We start from the raw sequence: 25,769 nt of genomic DNA, 5'->3' as shown, positions 1-25,769 counted from the left end.
GAATATTCACACACACACACACACACACACACACATATATATATATATATATATATATATATATATATATATATATATATATATATATATATGTAGTCCTTTAAAGTTTGCAAAGTGTGCTACGCGCACGCACTCTACTGAAAATAAGGAACAATTAGTTTTCTTCTTTTGGATCACTCTTAGTTTGGCAAGTCAGAAAGAAAAGTTTTAAAGTCTATTAAGATAGGGCTGGGCATTGGGTTTATTTCTTAATTGACAATAATAAAAAGAAAGTTCCTTTGTGTGGTCTTTTGTCTTTTCTGATCATCATATTATTACTGTGAGGGCAGACTCTGTCCTTATTTCCCAAAGTAAGCAATCATGGTTCTAGGAAGTTAGATGCTTATTTAAGATTACACTACTCAAAGAAGGTAGAGAGCTAGGATTAGAATCCAAATCAAAGGCTGTTCCACACAGCTTGACTAACTTTCCTATTCTTTGACTGAAGCTTGTCTGAATAAATAATGTGAGGGTTTGTACAAGGAGGTCATAAAGTTAAACCACATTACTTCTGTTTATGCTCGAGTATAAAAGAATTCAACAGTCTCTTTCATATAAACACGCATGCAACTTTTTTGAAATTGGAAAGGCTGAAAAAAAGAAAGGCACATTTTCCTTAAAGCAGATACACCCTTATCTGAAGCTGGTGGGCCATTTGAACTAGGGAGTCTGAGCTATAGGGCTGAATCAATCTGGTGTCCCTCTAAGTCAGGCACCAATGTGATGAACCCTTGAGAATAGGAGGCTTCCAAGTTGCCTAAAGAAGGGTGAATTAGCCTGGGTCAGAAACAGAGCAAGTCAAAGCACCTATGTCAATTAGCAGCAGGATCAAGCTCATGAGTAGCAAATGCGCTTTTTTTTTTTTTTTTTTTTTTTTGGTAAAACCCTTACCTTCCACCTTAGAATCAATATTGTATATTGGCTCTAAGGCAGAAGAGCAGTAAGGTCCATCAATGTGGGTTAAGTGACTTGCCCAAGGTCACACAGCTAAGAAGTATCTGAGGTCACACTTGAACCCAGGACCTCCTATCTGCCTGTGCACCTTCCATCTGGGTGGGTGAGGGAGCCAGTCTCAAAAAACAAAAAACAGATTATCATTCCTGAGTTGGTATACCCAAAGAAGTTATATCATAGCAATAAATATTAAATAGTGAAGAGTATCATGATCCTCTAAAAAATTTTTTTTTTACTTTTGGTTGATAAGAGTGCTGGACCTGGATTCAGGAAGACCTGAAATTGGCCTCAGACACTTTACTAGTTGTATGCTCCTGGGCAAGTCACTTTACCTTGCTTTGCCCAAGTTTACTCATTTGCAAAATAGGCTCTATCTTCCAGGGTTGTTGTGAGGATAAATATTTGTAAAGAGCTTTGCAAACCTTAAATTTTTTAATATATTTATTATATATAGTAAAGCATTTACTATATAAATGCTAGCTATTTCTTAAATTTCCATTAAGTTAGTGTTGGTCCTTTTCAATTATACAAGGGACAAGATAAAAAACTGACCATTTATTAAGAAAATTAACACAGGCTTCTTCATATTTCCCTACCAAAACTTCCAGTTGGAAAAAGAAACATAAACTATTCAAAAAACGTGATGGCTGCCAACATGTACAGTATATGCTTTGGAAGTATTATTAACTTTTAAAGGAGAAAGACATAATTGTTCTTTTATATAACTGAAGTTTACTGCATTTTAACTAAGCACATTTAAAAGAACTGGATGATAGTAACCACATAATGCTGGGCTACCATGTTTCTTTGTGCAAGACTGTAGCATTCAACAGTTACACATCACAGGATTACCAGGAAAATGTTTAAGTCTCCTGGGCTACTAAAGTGGTTTCACTGCCTTTCTTTTTTCCTTCACTTGCTAGCCTCTAAGACTTTCTTCATCTTCAAAAAGGTAATTTATTGGGGCACGGTGGGAAAAATGCTAAGAAGGTAGTCAAGAAATTTGGATTCTTGTCCCCCTGGCTTTTCAGCCACCTATCTATACAATCTTAATCTTGGGTAAGTGCTAACTTCTCTAGGTCTAGCTTTGTAATCAATAAAACTTAAGGGTCTACCCTAGAAGATCTCTAAAATGGTTTATAGCAATAATCATTTTCCATGTCTATTAGAACAGACAAAATTAGAAACGATGTATTATTTTGTTTCTAATAGGTGGTTTTACAGAGCAGATAAGAAAGACAGCTGGCTTCAGAGTAATGAGGATGTGAATTCAAGTCCTGCCTAAGATAGGCACTGACTGTGTAATCAAGGAAAAGTCACTGCTTTGTGCTCTTCAGGCTACTTTCTAAGATAAGTTAAGAGATTTTTGTGGATCTGCATGGGCCAGGGGATTTCCTCACTAGAGAGTTTCCTACACCAAAAACATAAAAAAATCTGAAGAAAAACAAAAACCCTTCCATTTTACGAGGACACTTAAAATTCAGAGACAGGAGTTTTCCTTAAGGATGATTTGATAAGGAAACAGTAGGCATCATTTTCTCTATAAGTAGAGTATGGAAAATATTTAAATGGGAAGAGTTTAGCAGGATGAGAAAGACTCAGAACATTATGACAAACCAAACTACGTATTTCTAGGATAAAAGATCATATCCGACAACAAAATGTTTAGGATATTCTGAGATTTCTTGTTAAGCTACCTTACATTTTCTATTCAGTATCCCAGGGTCTCTTGTAATTATTATTTAAAAAAATTAAACACAATACTCACACTAAGAAGTAGTAAATTTGAAGTTTGATTTTCCTTTAATTACATATTGTATATTTTGTATGATCATGTAACAAAATATACCTATTACATGAAAGATAAGTAAAGGATTAAAAAAGTTTAATAATTGAATTTCTTGAAATTTGCAATTAAAATTTAGCACTTAGTTCAACATAATATCAATAAAGGAATGAATGATTTTATCATTCAGGGAAATCATAAACCATGTGACATAGATTTAGACAGGACATGGAACAAGAAGAGTATAAGGCAGGATTTGAACCCAACTTTTACTGATCAGCTCAGCACATTATCCATTCTGTCAGGCTGCTGCTATCTGTACATCACAATTATCGTGTTTTTCATAAAAGGATATTAAAATCAAACCAGCTTTCCATAATTTTTAAATGGAATGGCCTCTGTTTGGAGAGTTAGGAAAGGACAGTTGGTAGTCAAAAACATTTTCTTATATATATTTTGTCAAAAAATTTGTTGATCAAAATAAAAACTAAGTAAAAATATGAGCACAAATTTTAGCATACACCATGAAAAGTGATAATTATCTTGTAATAAAGAATTTCTTTTTTTTATTAGGAGAAAATAATGTTATTTCATTTCTTGATGATGAAAACAAATTGGACGTTACCTACTAAATCTTCTCTGGAAGCAGCAGAACGTGGTGTGCTTGTCCCTGGCTCTATCTTTAATGAAAGCCTATATTTAAAGAGGAAACAACAATATCCACTTAAAATACTTTAAAGACAAACATTCATGAAATAAACTTTTAATGTCTCATTTCTAAAGATAATTTTACAAGATAATTTCAATAACTTACTTCTCCAATAAAACATGATATATACAAATAAAACCAGAAATCTAAATTTTTCTAGAGGACCAAAGTTAGGTTAATTGTTTGTAAAAGCAATCCTCTAGGAAAAAAGTCATCAGAAAGACAAAACATTTAAAAAATCTTATAGAAGGGGGCAGCTGTGTGATTCTGTGGATTGAGAGCCAGGTTTAGTGATGGGAGGTCCTGGGTTCAAATGTGACCTTGGATATTTCCTGGCTGTGTGACTGGGCAAATCACTTAACTTTAACCCCCACTGCCCAATCTTTATTTCAATTCTGCAATGGAACCAATATATAGTATGGAAAGTAAGGGTTTAAATATTTTTTTCTTATAGAAAACATAATTAAAGTTGGAAATATTGCTGCCTTCCTAAAAGTTAAATTGGAGGCAGCTAGGTGGCATAGTGGATCTCTTAGAGCACTGGGCCTGATGCCAGAAATACTTTCGTTCAAATTCAACCTCTGATACTTATTAGCTATATGACCTCGGGCAAGTCACTTAACCTGTTTGTCTTAGTTTCCTCAACTGTGAAATGGTGATCATAATAGCACTTAACTTTTAGGGTTGTTGTGAGGATAAAATGATAGTATTTATAAACTCCTGAGCATAGTGGCTGGCACATAGTAGACACTGTGCAAATGCTTTGATGATGTTTGTGCCACTAATAACAAAGTACAAAGGGATTTGTAGAATTTCTTTCTTTTGTACCTTTAAGTCTGAGATGGATAATTATTTTTCTAGTATGAAAGGCAAGGTTTTGTGTTTGGATACTCTGTCAGTAATGATATTTAGAGATACTTTTCCCCCCTGATGTTTATGATTTTGAACATGGAGAAGCAAAAGATTCCTAGGAGTTTTGAAATTTGTATATTTGTATACATTTGTATTTATTTATAATAATTTGTATCAATGAGGGATATAAAATGTTCTCTTATTTAAAAATTTAAAATTACACATGGAAAATTTCTCTTAAGAAGAATATTTGGATAACTATGTCATCGCATTCTTTAACCAAACAATGCTAATACTAGAGAGGCAATAATAATAATCACTGGCCCTTATGATGGATTCCAAGCAGGATTAGCTAATGAATAGCCCTTCAACTTGGCTGGTTCTAGTTGTTTTTTCCAATAGGACTGAGGACTGTAGGCTTCATTCAAACTATTCTTTTTCTATGGAAAAGGGGGGCAAGAAATGAAATCTTTTAGGAAGATTCTAATGAAGAAAGATGGGAATTATTTCTCAAATATATTCATCTGTGTGTTTTATTCAAAATACATCTGGTGGCAGAATAGCAAATCTTTAAGATAAGGTGCATATTTTTCATCTCTAGGATAAGAAGTCAATCAACAAACATAGGACTTATTTCAAGGCTAGATTTAAAAATCTTGGAAACCCTTATCTAGAGTTCTCTGAAGCTGCTTCTTCTTAAGCTAAAATACAAAACTGACTTCTCTGGAATCAATGGAAATAGTGTTCTATATTCATGAATTCTACAATTAACTTATTTAGCCCCCTAATTATAAAACCCTTTTATTTAAACATTTTGTATATAATTTTAAAATGCATTAAATATTCCTACTCTTTGTGAAGAGTATATTAGACACTATTTTGTTTTGTTCAAAGAAACAATTGAGTTCAATTACCTTATTTTCTAGATATGGAAACTAAGGCCTAGGAAGTAAAGGGACTTATCCAAGGTCACACAACTATCAAATCTCTGAGGCAGGCGATATACCCAGGTATGCCTAACACCAAGTCCAAAATGTTTTACAATATATCATGATTTGTTTCACAGCTCATTAAGGAATATCAATTTCCCCGTTTTCCTTATGTGCTACTACTGAGGTCTACAGGGCTGTGTATCCCCAGAACAAATGGCAGAGACTGCTATGACTTTTTGATTTAGGTTTTTTATAGGTTTTGTTTTCTCTCTCTGTTAGCTATAATTTCTTATTGATGCTAATGTGGGGGAAAAAATGAGGCCACTTGCTAACAGCATCTTTTTCTCTTCTCTTCGTCATCTCTGTATCATTTAGATATCTTTCCTCTCTATCTCCTTCTAGAACCCATCTCACATGAAGACTGGCCCTTCCCCTTCACAAGGCCAACCTCGTTATAAGCACTTGATCTCCTCCTTTTCTCCAACAGATTGCTTTCATTATCGTTCCCACTCTCTAATCATCAATCTTTTCCTATCTATTGACTCCTTCCCTTGCTGCCTACAAACGCACTCATGAGAGCTCCCATTCTCAAAAGCCCTTCCATAGTCTTCCCATTCCTGTTAGCTGTTATAATATCTCTCATTTCTCCTCAGTTAAACTTTCTGAGAAAATAATTTACACTAAGTGACTCCATTTCCTCTCTTATTTATTCTCGACTAAATTGTCTATGATCTGGTTTCTAATTTCATTATTCAACAGAAATTGTTACCAATGATCTCTTAATTCTCACTGCCTTTTCTAAAGCCCATATTCCTTGACTTCTCTGCAAACTCTGACACTGTTAATCACTCTCCCTGCTAGATACCGTCTCCTCCATGGGTTTTATGACAACACTTATCTTTGGCTCTCTTATCTGCCTGATCACTCTTGTCAGTCTTCTTAGATATATCATCATTCATGGCATACCCACTAACCTTACATGTGCCCCAAGGCTCTGACCTAGGCCCTCTTCTCTTTTCCCTCTATACTTCTTCACTTGGTAATGTTATCAGCTCTCCTCTCTAGGTAGATAATGTCCTTTCTCTCCTGAATACTACCTGCTTTTTGGAGTTCTCAAAATGGATGTCTCCATGGCATTGCTTGCTTTATTTCATTTCATTTCATTTATTTGTTCGTTCATTCATTCATTCATTCATTCATTTAAAAAACCCTTAACTTCCGTGTATTGGCTTCTTGGTGGAAGAGTGGTAAGTAAGGGTGGGCAATGGGGGTCAAGTGACTTGCCCAGGGTCACACAGCCGGGAAGTGTCTGAGGCTGGATTTGAACCCAGGACCTCCCATCTCTAGGCCTGACTCTCAATCCACTGAGCTACCCAGCTGCCCCTGCTTACTTTCTTTAAAAACAAACAAACAACCCTTACCTTTCATCTTAGAAACAATACTATGTATTGGTTCCAAGACAGAAGAGTGGTAAGGATTAGGCAATGGGAGTTAAATGACTTGCCCAGGGTCACACAGCTAGGAAGTGTCTGAGGCCAGGACTTCCCATCTCTAGAGCTGGCTCTCCCCTGGGCATTTCAAATATGCCCAAATCAGAATTCATTAGACCCTTGCCCCCCCCAACATCCCTTCAGGCTAACTTCCCTGTTGCTGTTGAAAGCCCCATCATACACCTAATTAATCACTCTGAGGATCCCAACTCTGTCATAATTGATTCTTTGCTTTCACTTCACTTGTTTGCCCAGGGCCAAATCTTGTTTCTAAAGTCTTTTGTATTAATTCATTTTTCTAATCACAAAGACACAACCCTAGTTGAAGCCTTCATTATCTCCTGCAAGGACCATTGCAATAGTCTACTAATTTTTTTCTCTGTCTCCTTACTCTGATCCATCCTCCACTCAGTTTCCAGGGAGACTGTCCTGAAGTGTTTAGTGTCAGATCATGTCACTCTCCTCCCTTATTTAGTCAATACATACCAGGGCTTTCCTATCATCTCTAGGATCAACTAGAAAGACCTTTGCTTGGAATTTAAAGGTCTTTGTGATCTGGCCTCTTCCTCCCATTTTTGTCTTCTCAGACTTTACTGTTCTCTAAGCACTCTATGGTTCAGTGATACATGACAACTTTCTGGGTGTAGGGGGGCTTTTGCATATGATTCTCCAACTTTGTGCTTTGCATTGAATTTACTTCTTTCCTGAGGTGCTCTCTGTCTTCACCTCTAACTCTCAGATTCCCTGGCTTCCTTCATAGCTTCCAATCTTGCCTTCTGTAAGAGGCCTTTTCCTGTCTCCTTGAGGCAGTTATCAGGCAATAAGCAGTTACTATGTGCTGGTGTGCTAAGTCCTGGGGATACCAACACCAACAAAAAAGATGGTTCCCTATTTTCAAGGATTTCACATTCTAAGGGGCAAAGCGATGAAGGTACCTGATACAGGGGTAGGTTTTCAAGTCTGGAAACAGGACCCAGAGAGGAATAAAGGCCAAAGAATTTACCAATATATGCTTGCTCACTTACTGACTCAATGAATTTGTTTGGGGCAATTCCCCCACCCCCTCCCCAATTAAAAGAGCTAAATTGCTAATTCAGACCAATTTGTGAACCATATTGTCTTGAGGCAGCATAGCATAGTGGATAGAGAAGTGGACTTTGAGTCAGGGAAATCTAGGTCCAAGTCTTGCCTCTGGCCCATCCTGGCTATGTACCTCCAGGCAACTCTCTTGAGGCTTTCAATTATAGAAGGTGCCAATCTGAAAAGTCCTTCATCTGGTGTTCCCCAGACCAATGAAATTTTAAGACTTATTCCCTATCTCTTTTGATGGTGAACTTTTTTGGAGTCAGATTTGCCAATAACTCATTAAAATTATTTCATTTCCTAGTTCAGAAACTCAACAATAATTTTCTTTTTTTAGCAAAGGCAAAATTATGACTAAAATCAACTGAATTCTGTTAATGTATTGAGGAAAAATGAGCTTCTGGTCTGCTATATCTCTGCAGATATTTTAAAGAAATTTGTATCACAATCTAATAGCTGACTTTTAACAAAGAAGTTTTCTTGAGTCAAATAATATATGTAACCTTTAATGAGTTTTAGAACCATCACTTTTATTCCTCTCCTTTAATAAACCACCACTAAAAATTCCATGTTTACTTTTGTGGGACTAGGGCAGGAAAGGCGAGGACACCAAATATCTTCTCAAAATTTGTGGTATTTTAAATATAAATGATTAAATTACTATAGACTGTTATTTAGACTATATTATTTTAAGACTATGCATTACTGGTTATTTTTAAATTTTTGACATGAGGGGGAAAAAAACAGGTTAGATATTTTCTTAACCTAAAGAAAATATGGCAATAATTCTCACCTTTCATTTTGAAACATTTAGAAAAACATTATATTTCAGCATCAATAGTACAATAAATTACTTCAGTCATTTCTACTATTAATAGAACGGAATCATTAAGTTTTTCCTTTCTGATTATTTAAAAACAACTATTTTTTTGACTGCAGTGCTTAAATAAACACAAGAACAATAAATTATGGTAGTTAACACCATCAAAAATTCTGGAAGTATAAAAAGGTATTCTAATAAGGAATGGAGAACACCATATATTAATTTCAAATTCTTAAATGAAATTAAACTTATGTAAATAAAGACAATCACAAATAATAAGCTTGACACTTTAAAGTTACAAAAAAAGTAAATGGGAAGAAAAGTTACAGCTATGACAGCATACTTTAGAAGACCACACATACTTGTAATTATCATCTTCCACAAATTTTTGTAGTTCTTCTATATATTGAACGGAGTTCAGATATTTCTGGACATGAGGCAACATGGGAATATCTATGAAAAAACGAGATACTACTAATTATTTTATGAAAGTCTTTTGAAAGACAAACTTGGAAACATTCCTAAGAATCAATTAAGAAGATCTGTATAATCTCTGAATGGGAAATTCTGAAGCAAATATCTGTTGTTGTATTTGTAAGAACACATGGAAATTTTACCTGTAGCAAAATATAACAAGCAAACTGATTACGAAATATTGCTTACATATGACAAAATGCTAACTCTGTGTAACTACTGACCATATTTTGATTAGCAATTTCATCTATTCAAGTGATTCATACTTAAAATTTCAATAGAAACATTTGGGAATTCTGTATATATGTAAAATACTTAAACAATATTTAACTTTGTGACAGATGTATTTGGAAAATTAAAACTTCGAAAGCATCTTCAGAAGTGTATGTTTAAGATTTTACAATTCTTCCTACAAAATGTGAACATTTCTCTACAAAAGCTTAATACTACCTTCTGATTTACTAAAAGGCATATTTTTAATGTCATTATGAAAAAAAAATCAGAGTGAAGGCAAAAGATCCCTCTCTTTCTATAGGTATATTCCAACAGTCTATGCAATTAAAATTAATCTTAGGTAAAATTTTTTTTACCAATTAGGGATAGGTACTCCTAGAAAATATTTTGGCCACTGGCTGTAATAGAAAAGATTAAAACAACCATAAATCTTCTAAAATCTTTAAGGTGATAATTTTATGAAACAGTCAAATTACTAAAAATAAATCGTAAAATAAAAATACAAGGAACTTGATCTAGTGGTAATGTTCTTTCCATTGTCTGATCATATTTTTTCACTAGAGTCAAAATACTTCAACACATTTGATTATATCCATTAGACTCCTCTTTTTAATGACTTGATTTGATGCCCTATTCCAACAAATTGGTTAGAAGGAGAAAGCAGGGCAAAAAGCTAAAATAGAAGTCTGTTTTGTGGCTAACTTGAATGTTTATTGGGGTATAGAGGTATCTGACAACTAACTAATGTATCATGCTAGGTAGAACTAGATTAACTCAACAAAATCAGTCATTGTCAACTCATCTAATATTGCATCTTTAAATCAAACTCTTTCAGCAGAAACAGGCCACTGCTGCTCATTCTTGACTGGAAAAAAGTGTTCTATTTCATAGGCAAAAACTGCCTTTGAGTAGTATAACATTGGAGATAGGTAAGCAAATCTGTTAACAGCACCAGTGATGGGCAAACTACAGCCCACAGACCAGATGTGGCCCCCTGAAATGTTCTATCCAACGGCAGGACATTATTCCTAATCTGATGAATACAATGAGTAGGATACAATACAATGAAACTTTGAAAGAGTTGCCTTAGAAACAGACTGATAGATGAGCATTTCCTTTCCTTTGGCCCCCTCTTTAAAAAGTTTGCCCATCACTGTATTACACCATAAACAGTAGAAAGTTTTAAGGGATATAAAACAAAGAGTTGAAACAGTCTTAGAAACATCAAATGAGGAGTTCTTAACCTTGTGTGTATTTTTTAATAGATATTTTTGGTATCATCTGTTTTTAAATATATGAAATGAAATTATGAAAGATACCAATTAAGTTGAAATATAGTCAATAAAATATTTTAAAAAATAAGTTCATGAACCTCAAGTGAAGAATAACTGGTCTAAATAATCAATCAACTAACAAATAAGCAACAGTTCTTTCTTCACTGGTTGACAGATTAACTATATTAAGAAATTTATGCAGTAGGTTATTTGACCAATACAAATTGGTCATCTCAAAGAGTATGGCAATTACAGAATCATGAAATTTTAAAAATGGAAAGGATTCTTGGAGGTCATTTATTTCCCATCTGTCTGTCTTCCAAAGAATGGCCACTAAGACTTAAATTTATCCCAGAAACTGTAGTGATTCAACCTTTGATTGAAGGCCTCCTGTGAAGGAAAATACACTATTTACTGAGGAAGCCAGCCCATTCCACTTTTGGACATTCTGTTGGGAAGTTGTTCTTATATCAACCATCAAAAGTTGTTGTTTGCAGTATCCATTCATTTCTTCTAATACTACTGACCATTACCAGAGAGACTGTGTCAAATCCCCTTTTCACACATTATCAAATTTCCTTTGGTGGCAGAGAAGGGGTGAGTGGAATCTTCTCCAGTCTAAACATTCCTGTTTGATTCAATTGATGCTCATATGGCATACTCTAGGTCCTTCACAATTCTGGCTGGGCTCCTTGGGCCTGTTTATTAGTCTATTAATGTTCTTTTTAAGATGTGGTAGTTAGATCTGAAAAAAATATTCCAGATAAAAGTCTGAAAGGGGTAGAGAAAAGCATGGCAATGCCATTAATGTAGCCTAGGGCTGCATTAGCTTTTTTTTTTTTTTTTTTTTTTTTTTTAACCCTTGTACTTCGGTGTATTGTCTCATAGGTGGAAGAGTGGTAAGGGTGGGCAATGGGGGTCAAGTGACTTGCCCAGGGTCACACAGCTGGGAAGTGGCTGAGGCCGGGTTTGAACCTAGGACCTCCTGTCTCTAGGCCTGACTCTCACTCCACTGAGCTACCCAGCTGCCCCCAGCTTTTAAATAATTTTCAAATAAACTGCTCAAGGTTTATCTGAAAATCTGATTAATATGCCATTTGTATCTTTATATAAGTTATTGAAAAAAAGATAGTAGACATCTATCATAGAACCCTGGGGGCATTCCACTGCAGATGTCTTGCTATTACATAAAGTCAGGTGTTCCATAATTTCATTTATTTTCCATAATGCAAAAAACACCAAAAACTAGCCAAACACCTACCATATTCACAAGACTGCTGTAAATCAGAGATTATGCGAAGGATGTTATTCATTAAATTTGATCTCTGCTCATTTTCTAGAATGCTTCCAGTTGATGGATACGCAGAATCAATATAAGTCAGATCTGACAGATAGATGCCTGAAACAAAGTGAAGATTACAATGAAGTTTCCTTATTTATAATCACAAATAGAATGAAAAGATACAATCTAAACATGTTAGGTGACTGTGTTCTTCAAACTTCTCTATATTTAAGGCATAGCATCATGAATACTATTTTTGCCCTGCTATATCATAGAATATGCTATAGCATGGTGCAGTTTTGGAAAGATGAGTTCTAACATAATGTATGCTTTCTAGAGCTGGTGTTAACAATGAGGGATCATTGTATGAACATTTCAAAAGCCTTATATGGCCAGTGTCAACAATCTATACTGACCACAAAAAAAGTGAAAAACCTTCAGTGACAGACTACTACCTCTTTGAAAGTAGAATATGAACAACAGTGATTTAAGGCACTAAATTCTGCCTCCTCCTTGGCATAATATCCTATATACATAGCAACAGTCACTCTGAAGAACCGGCATCCTATATTATATATATAATCCTATATAATTGGAAGAAAATGCAAAAGGAAGTACATATAAAACGGTGACCATGGAAATAAAAATTAGCTCGATTTACAAATTGAACAATTATTTGCTTTTAAATCTAAGTTTAAGTGGGTATTTTATGACGTAAAAAAAAAAGATCAGCAAACAATTTTTGAAACAGTTAAGTTGAACAAATTAGTAATCTTTGCCCACTCTTTCCTCATAAACAAAATCAAACAAAACCAGAACTACCAGATCATGTGCAATAGTCCCAACCACAATTTAACATATCCTTATTAATTGCTTATGATGAGCACTGTAAGAAACATAAGAGAAAGTCCTTGCTCTGCAGATCAAAGTTGATGAGAAAGGGTATTATCTGGACTTATCTCCCCTTCCAATCACATTGATATACAAACAAAATTTCATACCTTACAAGACCAACCAATGCAGTACATACCATTTTTGACATCATGGTTCCTTATGTCAAACCTAAGTTTGAATCTGCCTCTTTAAAACTCCTTAGTTCTGTTCACCGGGATCAAGCAGAAAAACCTTCTTGGTTTTCTGTACTTGAGCTTGTTCATGACAATTTTTCTGATTAGGAAGAACTTTTCCAGTCTCTATTCTGAACTAAAGCATCCAAGTCTAGTTGAAGTCTCATTTCTGTGAATTTTTCACCTTTACTACCTTGGCTTCAAGTAATTTTTGTTTTACTCTCAGTTCTACACTATTCATTTTATTACTGAACAGGTATTCCTTATGCTAGTTTTTGAATCCTATTTCCTTATGTGACATTCAAAATTATCATAAGCCCTGGGAGACTACAACTCCTGGGCTCCCTGCTACAACTTCCCCTGACACCTCCCACTTCCTTTGTGGGAGGTGTTGGAGAAAGTATAAAAGAGAAAGTCTGGTGCCTTTTTGCACCTGGAGATTCTCTCTTGAGCCACTCTCAGATCCTGAGCTCTCTTTCAGCTCCTTTTCCCCTTCTATCTACCTCCTAATTTTCCCTAGACCTTCCATTTTCTAATTTAAATAAAACCTAATTATTCTAAACCCTAAGTTGCTCTCTGATCTTTCCTTTGAGCCTGAAAGGGCTCTGCTCAATTTCCCCCTGCCGGGCCTGGGGCTAGGGACTGCTACCTTCCTTTCCCTTCCTCTACCTTCCTCTCTCTTTTCTCTCCTCCTTCCCTTCCTCCAATCCTCTTCCCTTCATCCCTTCACCCCCTCACACTTATAATGCTATTTAACTATTATATGGTTATTTAACTTGTCATACATTTACATATTGTCTCTCTGACTAGAGTGTAAGTGCTTGATACAGAGATTATCACCTTATTTTTTTTGCAGAAGAAAAAAGTAGTATCTAGATTACTCATTTCACCCAATGAATATTTAATATCGGTTGATGACAAGCAGTTCATGAAACAGTTAAAGAGCAAGGAAATCTGTCTATTAGAATACAAGCTCTCAGAGGGCAGGAGATTGCCTTCTTATTGCATCCCCCCTTGGTAGACTCAAAAATGCAAGCTCCTTGAGGACAGGGACAATTTTCACATTTTCCTCTCATGCATTCAGTTCCTGGCAGGTAGTAGGCACTTAACAAATGTTAAATGAATCTGAATTGCTGATTAAGGGCCAAAATGAATAGAAAAGGCCATATTATAAAGGGAAACTGATAGTTATAAGACACTCCATGTGACTTAAACTGAGCCCAGAAGAATAAGTTTGAATTAAATATGTAGAAAAGGGGGGATATTGGATAAAGCTTTGAGTTAAGTCTGATGAAAGAAGTGTGTTTGGATCACCAGTCTTATTTGGACTGGTAGAAAGGTGATTATTTGAAAATCATTTACTCTGCAATATACCATTTACTCCACACTAGACATGGAGTTAGGGAGACCCAAGTTTGAATTTTGCCTTAGATACATACTAGCTGTGTAACACTGGGTAAAGTCTCAGTCTTAGTTTCCTCCTCTGTAAAATGGGGATAATAGCACCTACCTCACAGGGTTGTTGTGAGGATTAAATGAAATAATACATGTGAAAGTGCTCTTCAAATCTTAAGGAGCTTTATAAATGCTAATTATCATTACTAAAACTAAAAATTATTATTAAAATCAAGTAATTTCATTATTTCCATTTTCTAGATGATAAAAATTAACCCCAGCTCTTAAGTGATTTGTCCATAGTCATAAAGCTGTTAAGAGGAAGGGATTGGGAAAATGCCATAAATAAGTTCAAAGATCTAGGAAATGTAGGAGACAGAATTACAGAATTTTATCTAATAATTGTAGAATAAAAAATGCAAAAAGTACCCCCAAAAACCTCAGTCATTTTGGGAAATATTCTCCTCCCAACAAAGAAACAGTGAAGTTTAAAAATAATACTGTAACAAAGTAGCAAAGAAAAAGTGAAGTTTAAAAATAATACTGTGAATATAGTGATTCTGTATGACAATCCCCACACCTCTCTTTAGTAAAGAGGGAGATATATTTTAATATTGGCCAGGGGTCATTACTGTTGTTTTTCCAGTTACTCAAGACCTCAGCCTCCTTTTAGTGATCATTCCATTTTTCACTGCCTAAGACCTAATTTTACAAATGAAGAAATAGAGGGTCTATTTTCTCTAACTAAGATAACTTGGCAAACTAAAGCAGAAAATTCATAGAGGGAAGTATACAGATTAGTTTTTTAGTGAAACAGTGAATGAAGTTCATATTTAAAAGTATTATTTTCTGAAATAATTTAATCTACCATAGATCATGATATGTGAAATAATCTAATCTTCAGTACTGCTATATTGATGTGTTAACATTACAAAAGCACTTAAGTTCTTAATAAGTTTAGTAACTACAAAACTATCAACCTATCAAACAAACTTCATTAACCACTGATTTTTCTAGGTTGCCTGTTGATGTCTGGTCTTCATTCTTGGCTAACAAAAAAGGCAAACTTTCTTCTAAATGGAGTCAAATATTGTAACATTTGTTTCTGACTTAAAAAGACATCTTTAGCTGGTGGAGTAGAATGTTTGTTTTGTAATTGCCCACTGAACTATTCCAGTCTGTTTCCAGATGGTGCCCTTCCTTCAACCTGGGTACAATCTCCCCTTGTTCATGGCTTTTTCAACCTCCTACTGTCCCTCCCCCAACTCTCCTTCTCTCCTCTTTATTTTTAAGGCCATTGGGAGGAAATCCTAAGGAGAAGATTTTTTTTCTACTCTCCAGCAACTTCTTGGTGATGTAATATGTGGGCTGAACTTCCAAAGCTGGGAGAGCGAAGGGAAAGAAACACCAGTCAAGGGTACTATATACACAATCTGGGTCAGCTGCAGCTGGTTACTACCGCATTTTTGCATGAAGCAGACACAGGAACGCCACAATACTTTCTCTGCTGGAATAAAAAGACATCTCACACATGGAAATTTACGTTGTGTTATCTAAAACTATATAGGTTGGTTTTCTAATTCAATTAATCTATGTAAAGTTAGAAGGAGAAGCTGATCTAATAGTCCAAATAAAAAAAATGCAGTTGCTACCAGAATCACAGATGAACAAATGCCTACATGGACAATTCATAATTTAAAGCAAGACATAAAGGCAGCAAATTTGTCTCTGGATTCACTCTGCTCAGAAAACAACAATAAGGTACTTCCTCCCTCCCTCTATTTTCATTATTAAGAAACGAGTTTGTATGTTGATATGCATATTTGCTTTAATGAGAGTACATATAACTTGCGGTATGGTTATTTTTCATTTTCATAGACCTCTAAAATTAACAATAGACAACAAAGAAAGTAGGAACAGAATAGCCTTGAATTTAATCTTATTTAAAGATCAGTAGAAAATGTTCAAAATGACTTTATATGTTATTTAAGCAATTCATATAGTTTTATTGTTGAGACAGCTAGCATAGATGAACTTTACTTTTGTTACCTACTGAGAATAAAAACTTTTATAAAAGATTTATAATTTAGAATATAACATTTTTGTATTAATAGTAATTTGAAAATCTTAACTTGGTTTAAATGTATTTGGCTAAAATTGAAATTTGTAGCAAGATTAAAAATGAGCTGATATGTACTTAGAAAAGCAAGATAACTTTTATAATCTCTTATTCAAGAGCCTGGTACATTCTGAAGGTTTTTCTATAAATGCAAAGTGTATCTACAAAAAAGCAAGGTGACAAATTATGAAAATGAGCAAGAAGAGTAAACCACTGAACAAAAGATAAAATGGATGAAATGTTTCAGAGATGATACACCTTAAAACTGTAGTATAACTTTTATGATAAGATTTTCTAAGTAAATCAGAAGGTTGAAAAAGATTTATCTTTAGGAAATCAAAACTAGGAAAAATGCCAGTAGAGTTTAAACAACCTGGCAAATTTCAATTGTAACAACTGTTTTCAGATGAGTTACAGATGAGTAACAAGCTGAAACTGTTACAGCTGGAATTGCCATTAAAAAGCATAAAGGCATTAGAATATATAAAACGACTTCAAGGAAAGTCAGATAATAATATAAGACATAATAGAAATATTCTGAGGTAGACAGCGATGACATGACACAATAAAAATACACAAATTGTCTTAATGTTTGAGAGAGAGAGAGAGAGAGAGAGAGAGAGAGAGAGAGAGAGAGAGAGAGAGAGAGAGAGAGAGAGAGAAGGTGATTCAAAATCTGCTTCCTAGCCTACTATCCTATTGATAAAATAGAACAAATGTCACAAATGTCTCACCTTTGGACAGGTGGCCTATTGGGAGATTATATAGTTGGGCAAATGGGCTTTCTTGTTAACACTCATCAAAGATTCCTCATTGCATGCTTAGGATTCCTTCAACATATTTAAACAACACATTTTCTATTCATGTTTAAGCATATTTTAAAAAGGAATACTAATTCTTATGCATTCACTGGTTACCAACCAGTATTGACTTATTCTATATAAATTTAGATGTGTTTAATTTGGTGAGCCCCTGAACTCTCAATAATAGTCCTAAAAACTAAAATTTTAAAAGTTAGCTTTCATGTGATTTTATTAATGAACCAAAATTTGATTGACTCAACCTTGAGGAAATTAATTCCTTACAAACTACACAAATTACATATTGAATTTCTCAACATTACTAAATTTGAAACAATGGTTTCATTAAATTAGATCATTAGGATTAGTCATTCAAAACTATAACATTATCTTTAGTTAGGTTTGTATTTAAAAACAAACTATGTCTCCTTCTCAAACTTGCCACTTATGCTAACTCCTATTTGTATTGATGGCTGCATTATCCCAGAAACCCTGACATGAAACTTCAAAATCATCTGATTTCTTTCCTGCTTATCCTCATACAAATACTTGCTATATCCTATAAATACTATCTCTATATAAAGTCCCAGTCTTTGCATTTTCATCATCATTCTCTTAGTTCAAGGACTCATTACTTTAGAACTATTACACAACCTTCTTAACTGGTCTTGCCTCCAATTCCCCATCCCAATTCAATCCATATGACGCCAACTGAGTAATCTAACATATTTCTGATCAAAACTCTCTTGTTCAAAAACCTTCTATGGTTCCCCACTGTCTAATGAAGAAAGTCCAAATTCCTTAGCTTGATATACTTAGATTCCAATAATCTGGTTCCAATTTATCTTTTCCATCTTATTTAGAGTTACTTCATTTTATGTACTCTGTAGTGCAGTTAAATAGGATTTATTATTCTCAGAATAAGCCTTGCCTTTTCACATCTCTATTCTTCTGCTCACATTGAACCCTATGCCTGGAATGTTCTTCCTGTTGAAATTTAAATCTTTTCCATCTGTTGACACTCAGCTAAGTTGACATCTCTTCCATGAAGCCTTCCTTGATCTTCCCCATTTGGAAGAGATCTAAGCCTACTGATCTCCCATGGCATTGTGCAACACTTACTTCTTTGTACATATATTCTAATTTTATATAAGTATTTGTGTTCCCATTCCCCTCCTTCTCCTCAAACATCATTGTGTGCCCCTTGAGGCCAGAGACAGAACTTATCTCTGTAAGCTAAGTTGGTAAGAATAGTGTCTTGGAGGCAATCAATAAATGTTAAAATTGACTGTAAAATCTGTCTCAGACAAGTAAGTGCATATCCTTTACTTAGATATCTCTATTAATGCAACATAATTAATTAACCTCATTTGATGGACCATCTTTATATACTAACAGATTTTAAAGACAAGATAATAGTTTTATCCCATTCACACTTCTTTGATTACAATGCGGTCCTGCACCCTTATTATACTTGGCCATCGGCAAAAATCTAACCATTTGGATTGCTCTTAAGTTTACCATCTGAAAGGAAGTCAATCCTGACTTGTATTTCCTCTCTGCACTAGCCAGTAGTGTTGTAAATCAGCAGACAAATATTAGCAATAAAATTAGCCCAATACATGGAAGGAATTGTTTTTTAAAAACAAAACAATCATGTACAGATGTGGATTTAAACTTAAGTATATTGTAACTAATTTATAACATTCTCCTGGGGCTTAGGAAAATTTTAACATATAAAAAAATTTTATGAGGTAACATAGATTTATGGGTCCTTGACTTTTAATACTGAACATATGTGGAAAAATATTAAATGAGGGAATGTTTTAGGAAATTTAACAGTGGATGCATTTTTAAATCAGGTCTTTACCTGTCAAGACCAGAATTTAGGATTTAAGCGACCTATTTTTTTTCCTGTCAAAAGTAAATGATGTAACTTGTCCACTAATATAAAAAATGTGGTACCCTGTTCTGCTTTAGGTGTTAGTGAGGTCATTACTTTTTAAAGGAAAAAATAATCTGAATTTAGGCTTGGGCAGGTAAAACAAACAACTTTTAACTCAAATCTGCAAGGGAGTTAAAAAATGTTTCTCCCCTAAAAGAAAGATTACTCTTTATACATAGACATCAGGTCTCCAATTCTCTCCTTGTGTGGTAGTTCAAGTGATTTTTCACATCATTTGAGCCCTATATTGGCCATAGGTAACCATAATGAAGTGTACTATAGATGTACATACATATTTTGGATGTATTTTGGTTTTATTTTAATATAACACAAATTATCTGATACTTCTGAAAATTTTGCAGAGGCACAACTGAAGTTTTAGCTGGAAATGGCTATAAAACTCATTCTCAGAGATGACAGAAAAGAGGATGCTTATAAAATAAATGTGATTTATTCTGAAGTTCCATGGCATTTTAGAGATAGTTCCTTATTCTGTTTTGTAGACAAGTTAGATTCAATTTGAGATACAAAAAGCAGTTTTCATGTTGTTACTATGATGAAATTTGCAGATTATCACATTAAACAAATTAAGTATATTTCAATGTTTCTTCCATTTAGTCAATTAGGATGCTGATTATTTACATTTTGGTTTGCTGCACTGAGATCTATACTGGTAGTCCATGACTAAGTACCCAATTATATGGACTTAAAAGTAAATGGGAAGTTTCTCTACAGATTTCTTATAGATTTTGCAATAGTTTTCACAAAGAGTGGTTTATCCTAAATAAACAATCAACCTGATAGTTAATGTTCATGCCAGAACTCCCTAACTAAAGTATTGTAGTATGATGGAAGGAGGCTGTTCAAGGAGCCAGAAGATTCCATAAGTAGCTCTTGCACTTACTAGTTGGGTGATCAAGTAATAACTTCAATGACTGTAAGATTCCTCACTGGAAAATGGATACAAAAGTTGTAACTACTCATTTTACAGGGCTGTTGTGAGGATCAAATGAGATCACATATGTGAAAACATTATTTAATCATGAAACACTATGTAAACATGAATCATAACTGTTCATGACAAAAGGCAAGTTATGTCTTCTGAATTCACCTTGAAAAAATATTTATATTCATGAGTATTTCAGGTTTTCAATAAGTGGCTTTAATAAAGAAGTAAACAAAGCTTGAATGAATACTTTTTCAATACCAGAAAATAAATGAAAGTGTAAAATTCCAATGGAAAAGCCAAGGTCCTTTCATTTTGCTTTAGTAATTAGCAGCAATTTTTTAAAAATGTAGTTTTTGTTTCTTTTCAATATTATCTTCATGAAAACTTAATGCAATTCTACCTATAATGTTCACTCAGTTACTATATTAACTCCTATTACTATCCTTGGAAAAACAGAAAAATATTTTTCTGGATCACAGGAAAACTAAGCTAGGATGATCTTTCTTCTCTTGCCTCTGATGTGACTTGGGTAAGTCACAGTCTCCTGGGTGGGGGGTTGTTTCCTTAACTTTAAAAGGATCTAGATTGGACTAGATTATCTCTGAGGTGCCTTCCAACTCTAAATCTATGATCCTATGCTTATTTTAAGATATTTTTCTTCAGTAGCATTCTGGCTTGCAGCATTGTTCAAACTATTTAAATGGGAGAATTTGTAACATCTGTGCTTATTTAGTTATATAAACCTTATAGATGGAATAGGGACTCCTAAGAAAGTATTGGATTTACCACTGTTTGCTTTGGGCTTTCCCTCCAAACAATTTATTACTTCAAAGCATAGAATTTTGAAACAAAACTAGGGAACACTCCTCTTCATTTGAACATATTGAGTCTCTTAGTGTTAGTGACTATGTCTGCTTAGCAGAGGATCCACCTGCCCCAAATAATAAAGCCATTCAATGACAACCTTCCAAAATAAGAAAGACTGGCAATAATAACCAAGAATAGGTGGATGGCCATTATTCATTCTTATTTCCTGTAATGTGTGAGTAGAGGTAATAGAGTAGTGCAAGTTTCTCTACTGCAGTGGTTCCTTTTAAGGATATAGTTAAAGAAAAGACAGTGGTGGGTTTTTGTTGTTGTTTAAGGTATAATATAGTAATGTATTACAGTAAGAGCAGCACTATTATCCAGGTATACTTAACAGTAGTTTGAAGACTACAGTATTTTTGAGGTAGATAGGTAGCACAGTAGATAAAGTGTCAGGCTTGCAGTTAGGAGGATTGGGGTTCAAATCTGGACTTAGACAATTCCTAGCTGTGTGACCCTGAACAAGTCACTCAACTATCAATGTTTACTCCTTACCACTCTTCAGCCTTGGAACCAATACTTAGAATTAATTCTAAGACAGAAGGTAAGATTTAAAAAAAAAGATACCATTATTTTAACGAACAATGAAAAGTTCTTACTGAGGAAAAAAAACACATACCCAATACACACATGTATATAAAAATGACCAAAATTTGAAGATGGAAATAACGCCTTTTGAAGGTGCATATTAACTGAAAGGATAGGAAAGGAAAATAAATTTCCTAAATTATATTTATTTGCATTAAAATGAAAAAAAAAGTGGCACAGTCTATTCTAAAGGAAAATGGAACAATTCACAGAACATATAGATATTCCTAGTGTTTTGAGGTTCTGGAGTGGAATGATATTATTGCACATGAAGACTTCCTTGTGACACTGGTTCCATTTTTTTCTCACCAGCCACAAAACATCAGCCTAATTTTCAGACCCAGATTTTTAGACTGCCTAAGTCTAGGATTCTCTTCATAGTTTCTTTCCTTCATATAGTCAGTGGCTAGATCTATAGCTAATCTTTCCAGGAGAGTCAGATCTGCTAAATATGTGTTTTTCTGGGATGGCCTTTCAGAATCCTTCACATTTAGGCCACATTGCAACACATGAGAAGCACTTTAATGGGTTATGAAATTGCTAAAGAATAAATTCATTGTGTCTATATGCTGTATTTTGTTTCCAGTTTACTACATTTTATAGAGATTTGCTAATATCAAATTAAAAAAAAAACAATCATATCATACTCTGGGCAAGTTTTACCCCAATTGTCTAACTCTTACTACAATTCTGCCTTGGAAGTAATACCTAGTATCCATTCTATGACAGAATGGGTTTAAAAACAAACAAACAAAACCCCTCCATACTTTTCAGTTTTTAATACAATATGAGAATAACCCAGTGCTAGAAGATGGAAAATAACATCATCAGAAAGTATGAACATTTTGCTACAGCAACTTACGCACAGAGCCTACTGAGGTGTTGTGGGATTTGTGACACACCTGGGTTACAGAGTTCCTGTACCAGTGAAATCATGGATCTCTGAATTACCAAAAGGGGGAAAAGTTCACAAATTTTCCCGAATAGTATAAGAAAACTTTTTGGTATTGTGCTAACACCTCATCATTTCATTATAGTTCAGAGAATATGATATGCATTCCAGTAAAACTACAACTGTAGAGCAATAAGTTAAATAGCATTTCTTCTCCCTTTCATTAGAAAAGACATACTCAATTAGATTTTAGAAATATCATCTTAAGCCTCTTTAATATAGCTGTCAGTTTCCTTAATAAACAACAATTTGTATGATTTTGAAAGAAGGACCTCTTAAGTATTTAGCTAAAGCATCATGTGAACAGTAACAAGATCAGGCAAAGACTAACAAAGAAGTTGACGAAAAAACAAAAATATAAAGGTTGATCTATTTGTTGACAATTTAGTGTCAGCAAGGTTTCCTTTTTCAGAATGCTTTAATTATGCTGCATCTAAAAAAAACAACTGGGGATCATTTCATAGACAAATGTGTCAGAATAGCTTTTTCAAAGGTGATGAGCTGGTAGAACTACTCTTTAAGTCTGTTTTGTAAGAAAAAAATTCAAATTAATATTGCTCTAGGGAACTTGAAGAAGCCAAGAAAAGGTAATTTTAAATAGGAAAGCAGAGCTATAATTACATTTTTCTTATCAATAAATCTTCATTTTCTCTGTAGCATATTTTTATGTATTACAGATCTCAAAAATGAATTCATATTAATTATTTTTACTTTTTTCTTCCCTTGTTGATTAGTTTTTCAAAAGACATCACTACTACACAACCTCATTTCAAAATGAAGGCTTTCATCTGGACTTTAGGTGTGCTATTCTTCTTATTAACGCCCACTGGACGATGCACAAAAGGACAGTACAAAACCAAAAAAATAACCCAGAGGAGGTACCCTCGTGCAGCAGACGGTAGAGAGGAAGGAAAGAAATGTGGTTACACATTCTTGGTACCTGAACAAAAAATAACAGGGCCAATTTGTGTCAACACCAAAGGGCAAGATTCAGGCAACGTAAAAGACATGATCACAAGGATGGACATAGAGAACCTGAAGGATGTACTCTCCAAGCAGAAGCGGGAGATAGATGTCTTGCAGTTGGTCGTAGATGTAGATGGAAATATTGTGAATGAGGTAAAGCTGCTGAGAAAAGAAAGTCGTAACATGAACTCCCGGGTCACTCAACTCTATATGCAACTCTTGCATGAGATTATTCGAAAGAGGGATAATTCACTTGAGCTTTCCCAATTAGAAAACAAAATCCTCAATATCACAACAGAAATGTTGAAGATGGCAACAAGGTACAGGGAGCTAGAGGTGAAATATGCTTCTCTGACTGACCTTGTAAATAATCAATCAGTAATGATCACTCTGTTGGAGGATCAGTGTCTGCGGATATTTTCCAGACAGGACACCCATGTGTCTCCACCTCTTGTTCAGGTGGTGCCACAGCGTATTCCTAACAGCCAACAGTACACTCCTAGTTTGTTGGGAGGTAATGAGATACAAAGAGACCCAAGCTATCCTAGAGATCTAAGGCCGCCACCTGATCCTGCAACTTCTCCCACCAAAAGTCCTTTCAAGATACCTCCAGTAACATTCATCAATGAAGGTGAGTTACCCAATCACATTAAAGATATACAAGGTAGGAGAGTTTTATGGTTTGAGCCATAAGGATATATATCATAAAGACAGAAAAAAGCTCAATCCTCATGATTCATAATGTTTATTATTCTAACATATATTTTTCAGTAGGTATAAAATGGAAAGTCAGCTTTAGAGTCAGGAAGATCCGAATTGAGGTTACTAAGTATCTCAGAACATTGCCTCCACTCCCCACCCCACCCCTTTAAGACTAAGACGAAAACTAAAAGTTGCAGAGAAGGTGCTAATCTGCCCCGGTAGAAGGTCCTCACTAGTGTTGTTTTCACCATAAGACCAGGTATCCCCTAGCATCAGTGAAATTTCAGGTCTAATCCAAAAAACAAAAACCAAAAATCAAAAAAACAAAAAAAAAAACCAGAAGAATTCTTAAGTTTTAAAATAACATCTGTTTTGAATAGCAATACCAAATTCAACTTGGTAAATAACATATGCAGGTTGTATATACTATTTTTTTCTAGTTCTAAATTTCCCCTTTTATAAAATAGAAATAATATAACAACTTCAGAGAACTGTTAAGATTGAGTAAGATTCATGTAAGGTGCTTTGTAACTGTCAAATATTAATATATATGGTTGGTTTTTGTCTCATTTATTAAGGTTTAGAGTTTCACTCATGAGTTTTCCTAGATTCCAGTTTTGCCTCTAAATCTGTGTCTACATAAGCTTGTTTTATTCCTATGGTGTCCTCCCAGTTTTCAAGGTGAACTTTACTACAGGCACTTTTATTATTACAAAAGCTCTTCAGAATAGGGATTGTTTTATTTTTTTTTTTTTTGCATAGTGCCTAGCACCTATTAGGCTTGTTTATTGATCAATTCAACCTTCTGAAATGAATAGGACTCAGTGAATGACCTTTGCTTTAAAGAAAAAGCCAACTTTCTCTCTTTGAGTTTTCATATCCAATTCTGTTACTTCAATAATAACTTGATTTGGATGACCTCCCAAATTATAAGTAGTAATATAGAAATAAGCAAATTTGCATATAGTGCTTTAAAGTTAAGTGTATATTATTTCATTAGAACTTTACAACAATTTGACGAGGTTGAGTGGCTGAACAATGATAAGGAAGCCAGTGAGAAAGCAGGGTCTAAACACCTGATCATTAATAATTTAATCATAAAATTAATTAAAATAGAAGAAAATACAGTAATTTTAAGAAAAAGTAAATTTTGCTTTCAACTATTACATTCTAATAACATTACAGCCTATTTCTCTAGGTTGTTGCAATATAACAAATGGCCAAACAGAGACAAGTATTAAAGCAAAATAAAGCTAATGATTATTTTGGGAGTCTTCATTTTATGAAAATCTGGCACATTTTTTGACAATTCAATAACTATCCATTTCATCATATATATAAATATATGAGTACAAATTTTTAATTTTATTATTTGTTTTTAAATCTTTTTGTGTCAGAAGCCATTTCTCAGAATGTTTTTAAATGTATAAAACATATAAGACCACAAAAGAAATTAATTATACCAAAATACAATTATCAAAATATTA

General features: G+C 34.2%; 2 protein-coding genes across 2 annotated transcripts in view; one reads left to right on the top strand and one right to left on the bottom strand.

The window, feature by feature from the left end:
- RALGPS2 (Ral GEF with PH domain and SH3 binding motif 2) overlaps nucleotides 1-25,769 on the bottom strand; it is a 160,919-nt gene that overhangs the window by 27,592 nt on the left and 107,558 nt on the right. The window contains exons 8-11 of the mRNA XM_044674893.1: nucleotides 11,912-12,049; nucleotides 9,031-9,121; nucleotides 3,405-3,472; nucleotides 1,546-1,594 (exon numbers count right to left, since the gene is read on the bottom strand). Of these exons, the coding sequence (XP_044530828.1) occupies nucleotides 1,546-1,594; nucleotides 3,405-3,472; nucleotides 9,031-9,121; nucleotides 11,912-12,049 (346 nt within the window). The remainder of the gene's footprint in view (nucleotides 1-1,545; nucleotides 1,595-3,404; nucleotides 3,473-9,030; nucleotides 9,122-11,911; nucleotides 12,050-25,769) is intronic.
- The window catches only part of ANGPTL1 (angiopoietin like 1), a 28,766-nt gene continuing 19,065 nt past the window's right edge, over nucleotides 16,069-25,769 (top strand). The window contains exons 1-2 of the mRNA XM_044676569.1: nucleotides 16,069-16,155; nucleotides 23,349-24,211. Of these exons, the coding sequence (XP_044532504.1) occupies nucleotides 23,389-24,211 (823 nt within the window). The 5' untranslated portion in view covers nucleotides 16,069-16,155; nucleotides 23,349-23,388. The remainder of the gene's footprint in view (nucleotides 16,156-23,348; nucleotides 24,212-25,769) is intronic.

Source organism: Gracilinanus agilis, chromosome 4, assembly GCF_016433145.1.
Source record: "Gracilinanus agilis isolate LMUSP501 chromosome 4, AgileGrace, whole genome shotgun sequence".
Taxonomy (NCBI): Eukaryota; Metazoa; Chordata; class Mammalia; order Didelphimorphia; family Didelphidae; genus Gracilinanus; species Gracilinanus agilis.
Note: the sequence above shows the minus strand (reverse complement) of the source record. Positions and strands in the feature narration are given on the sequence as shown.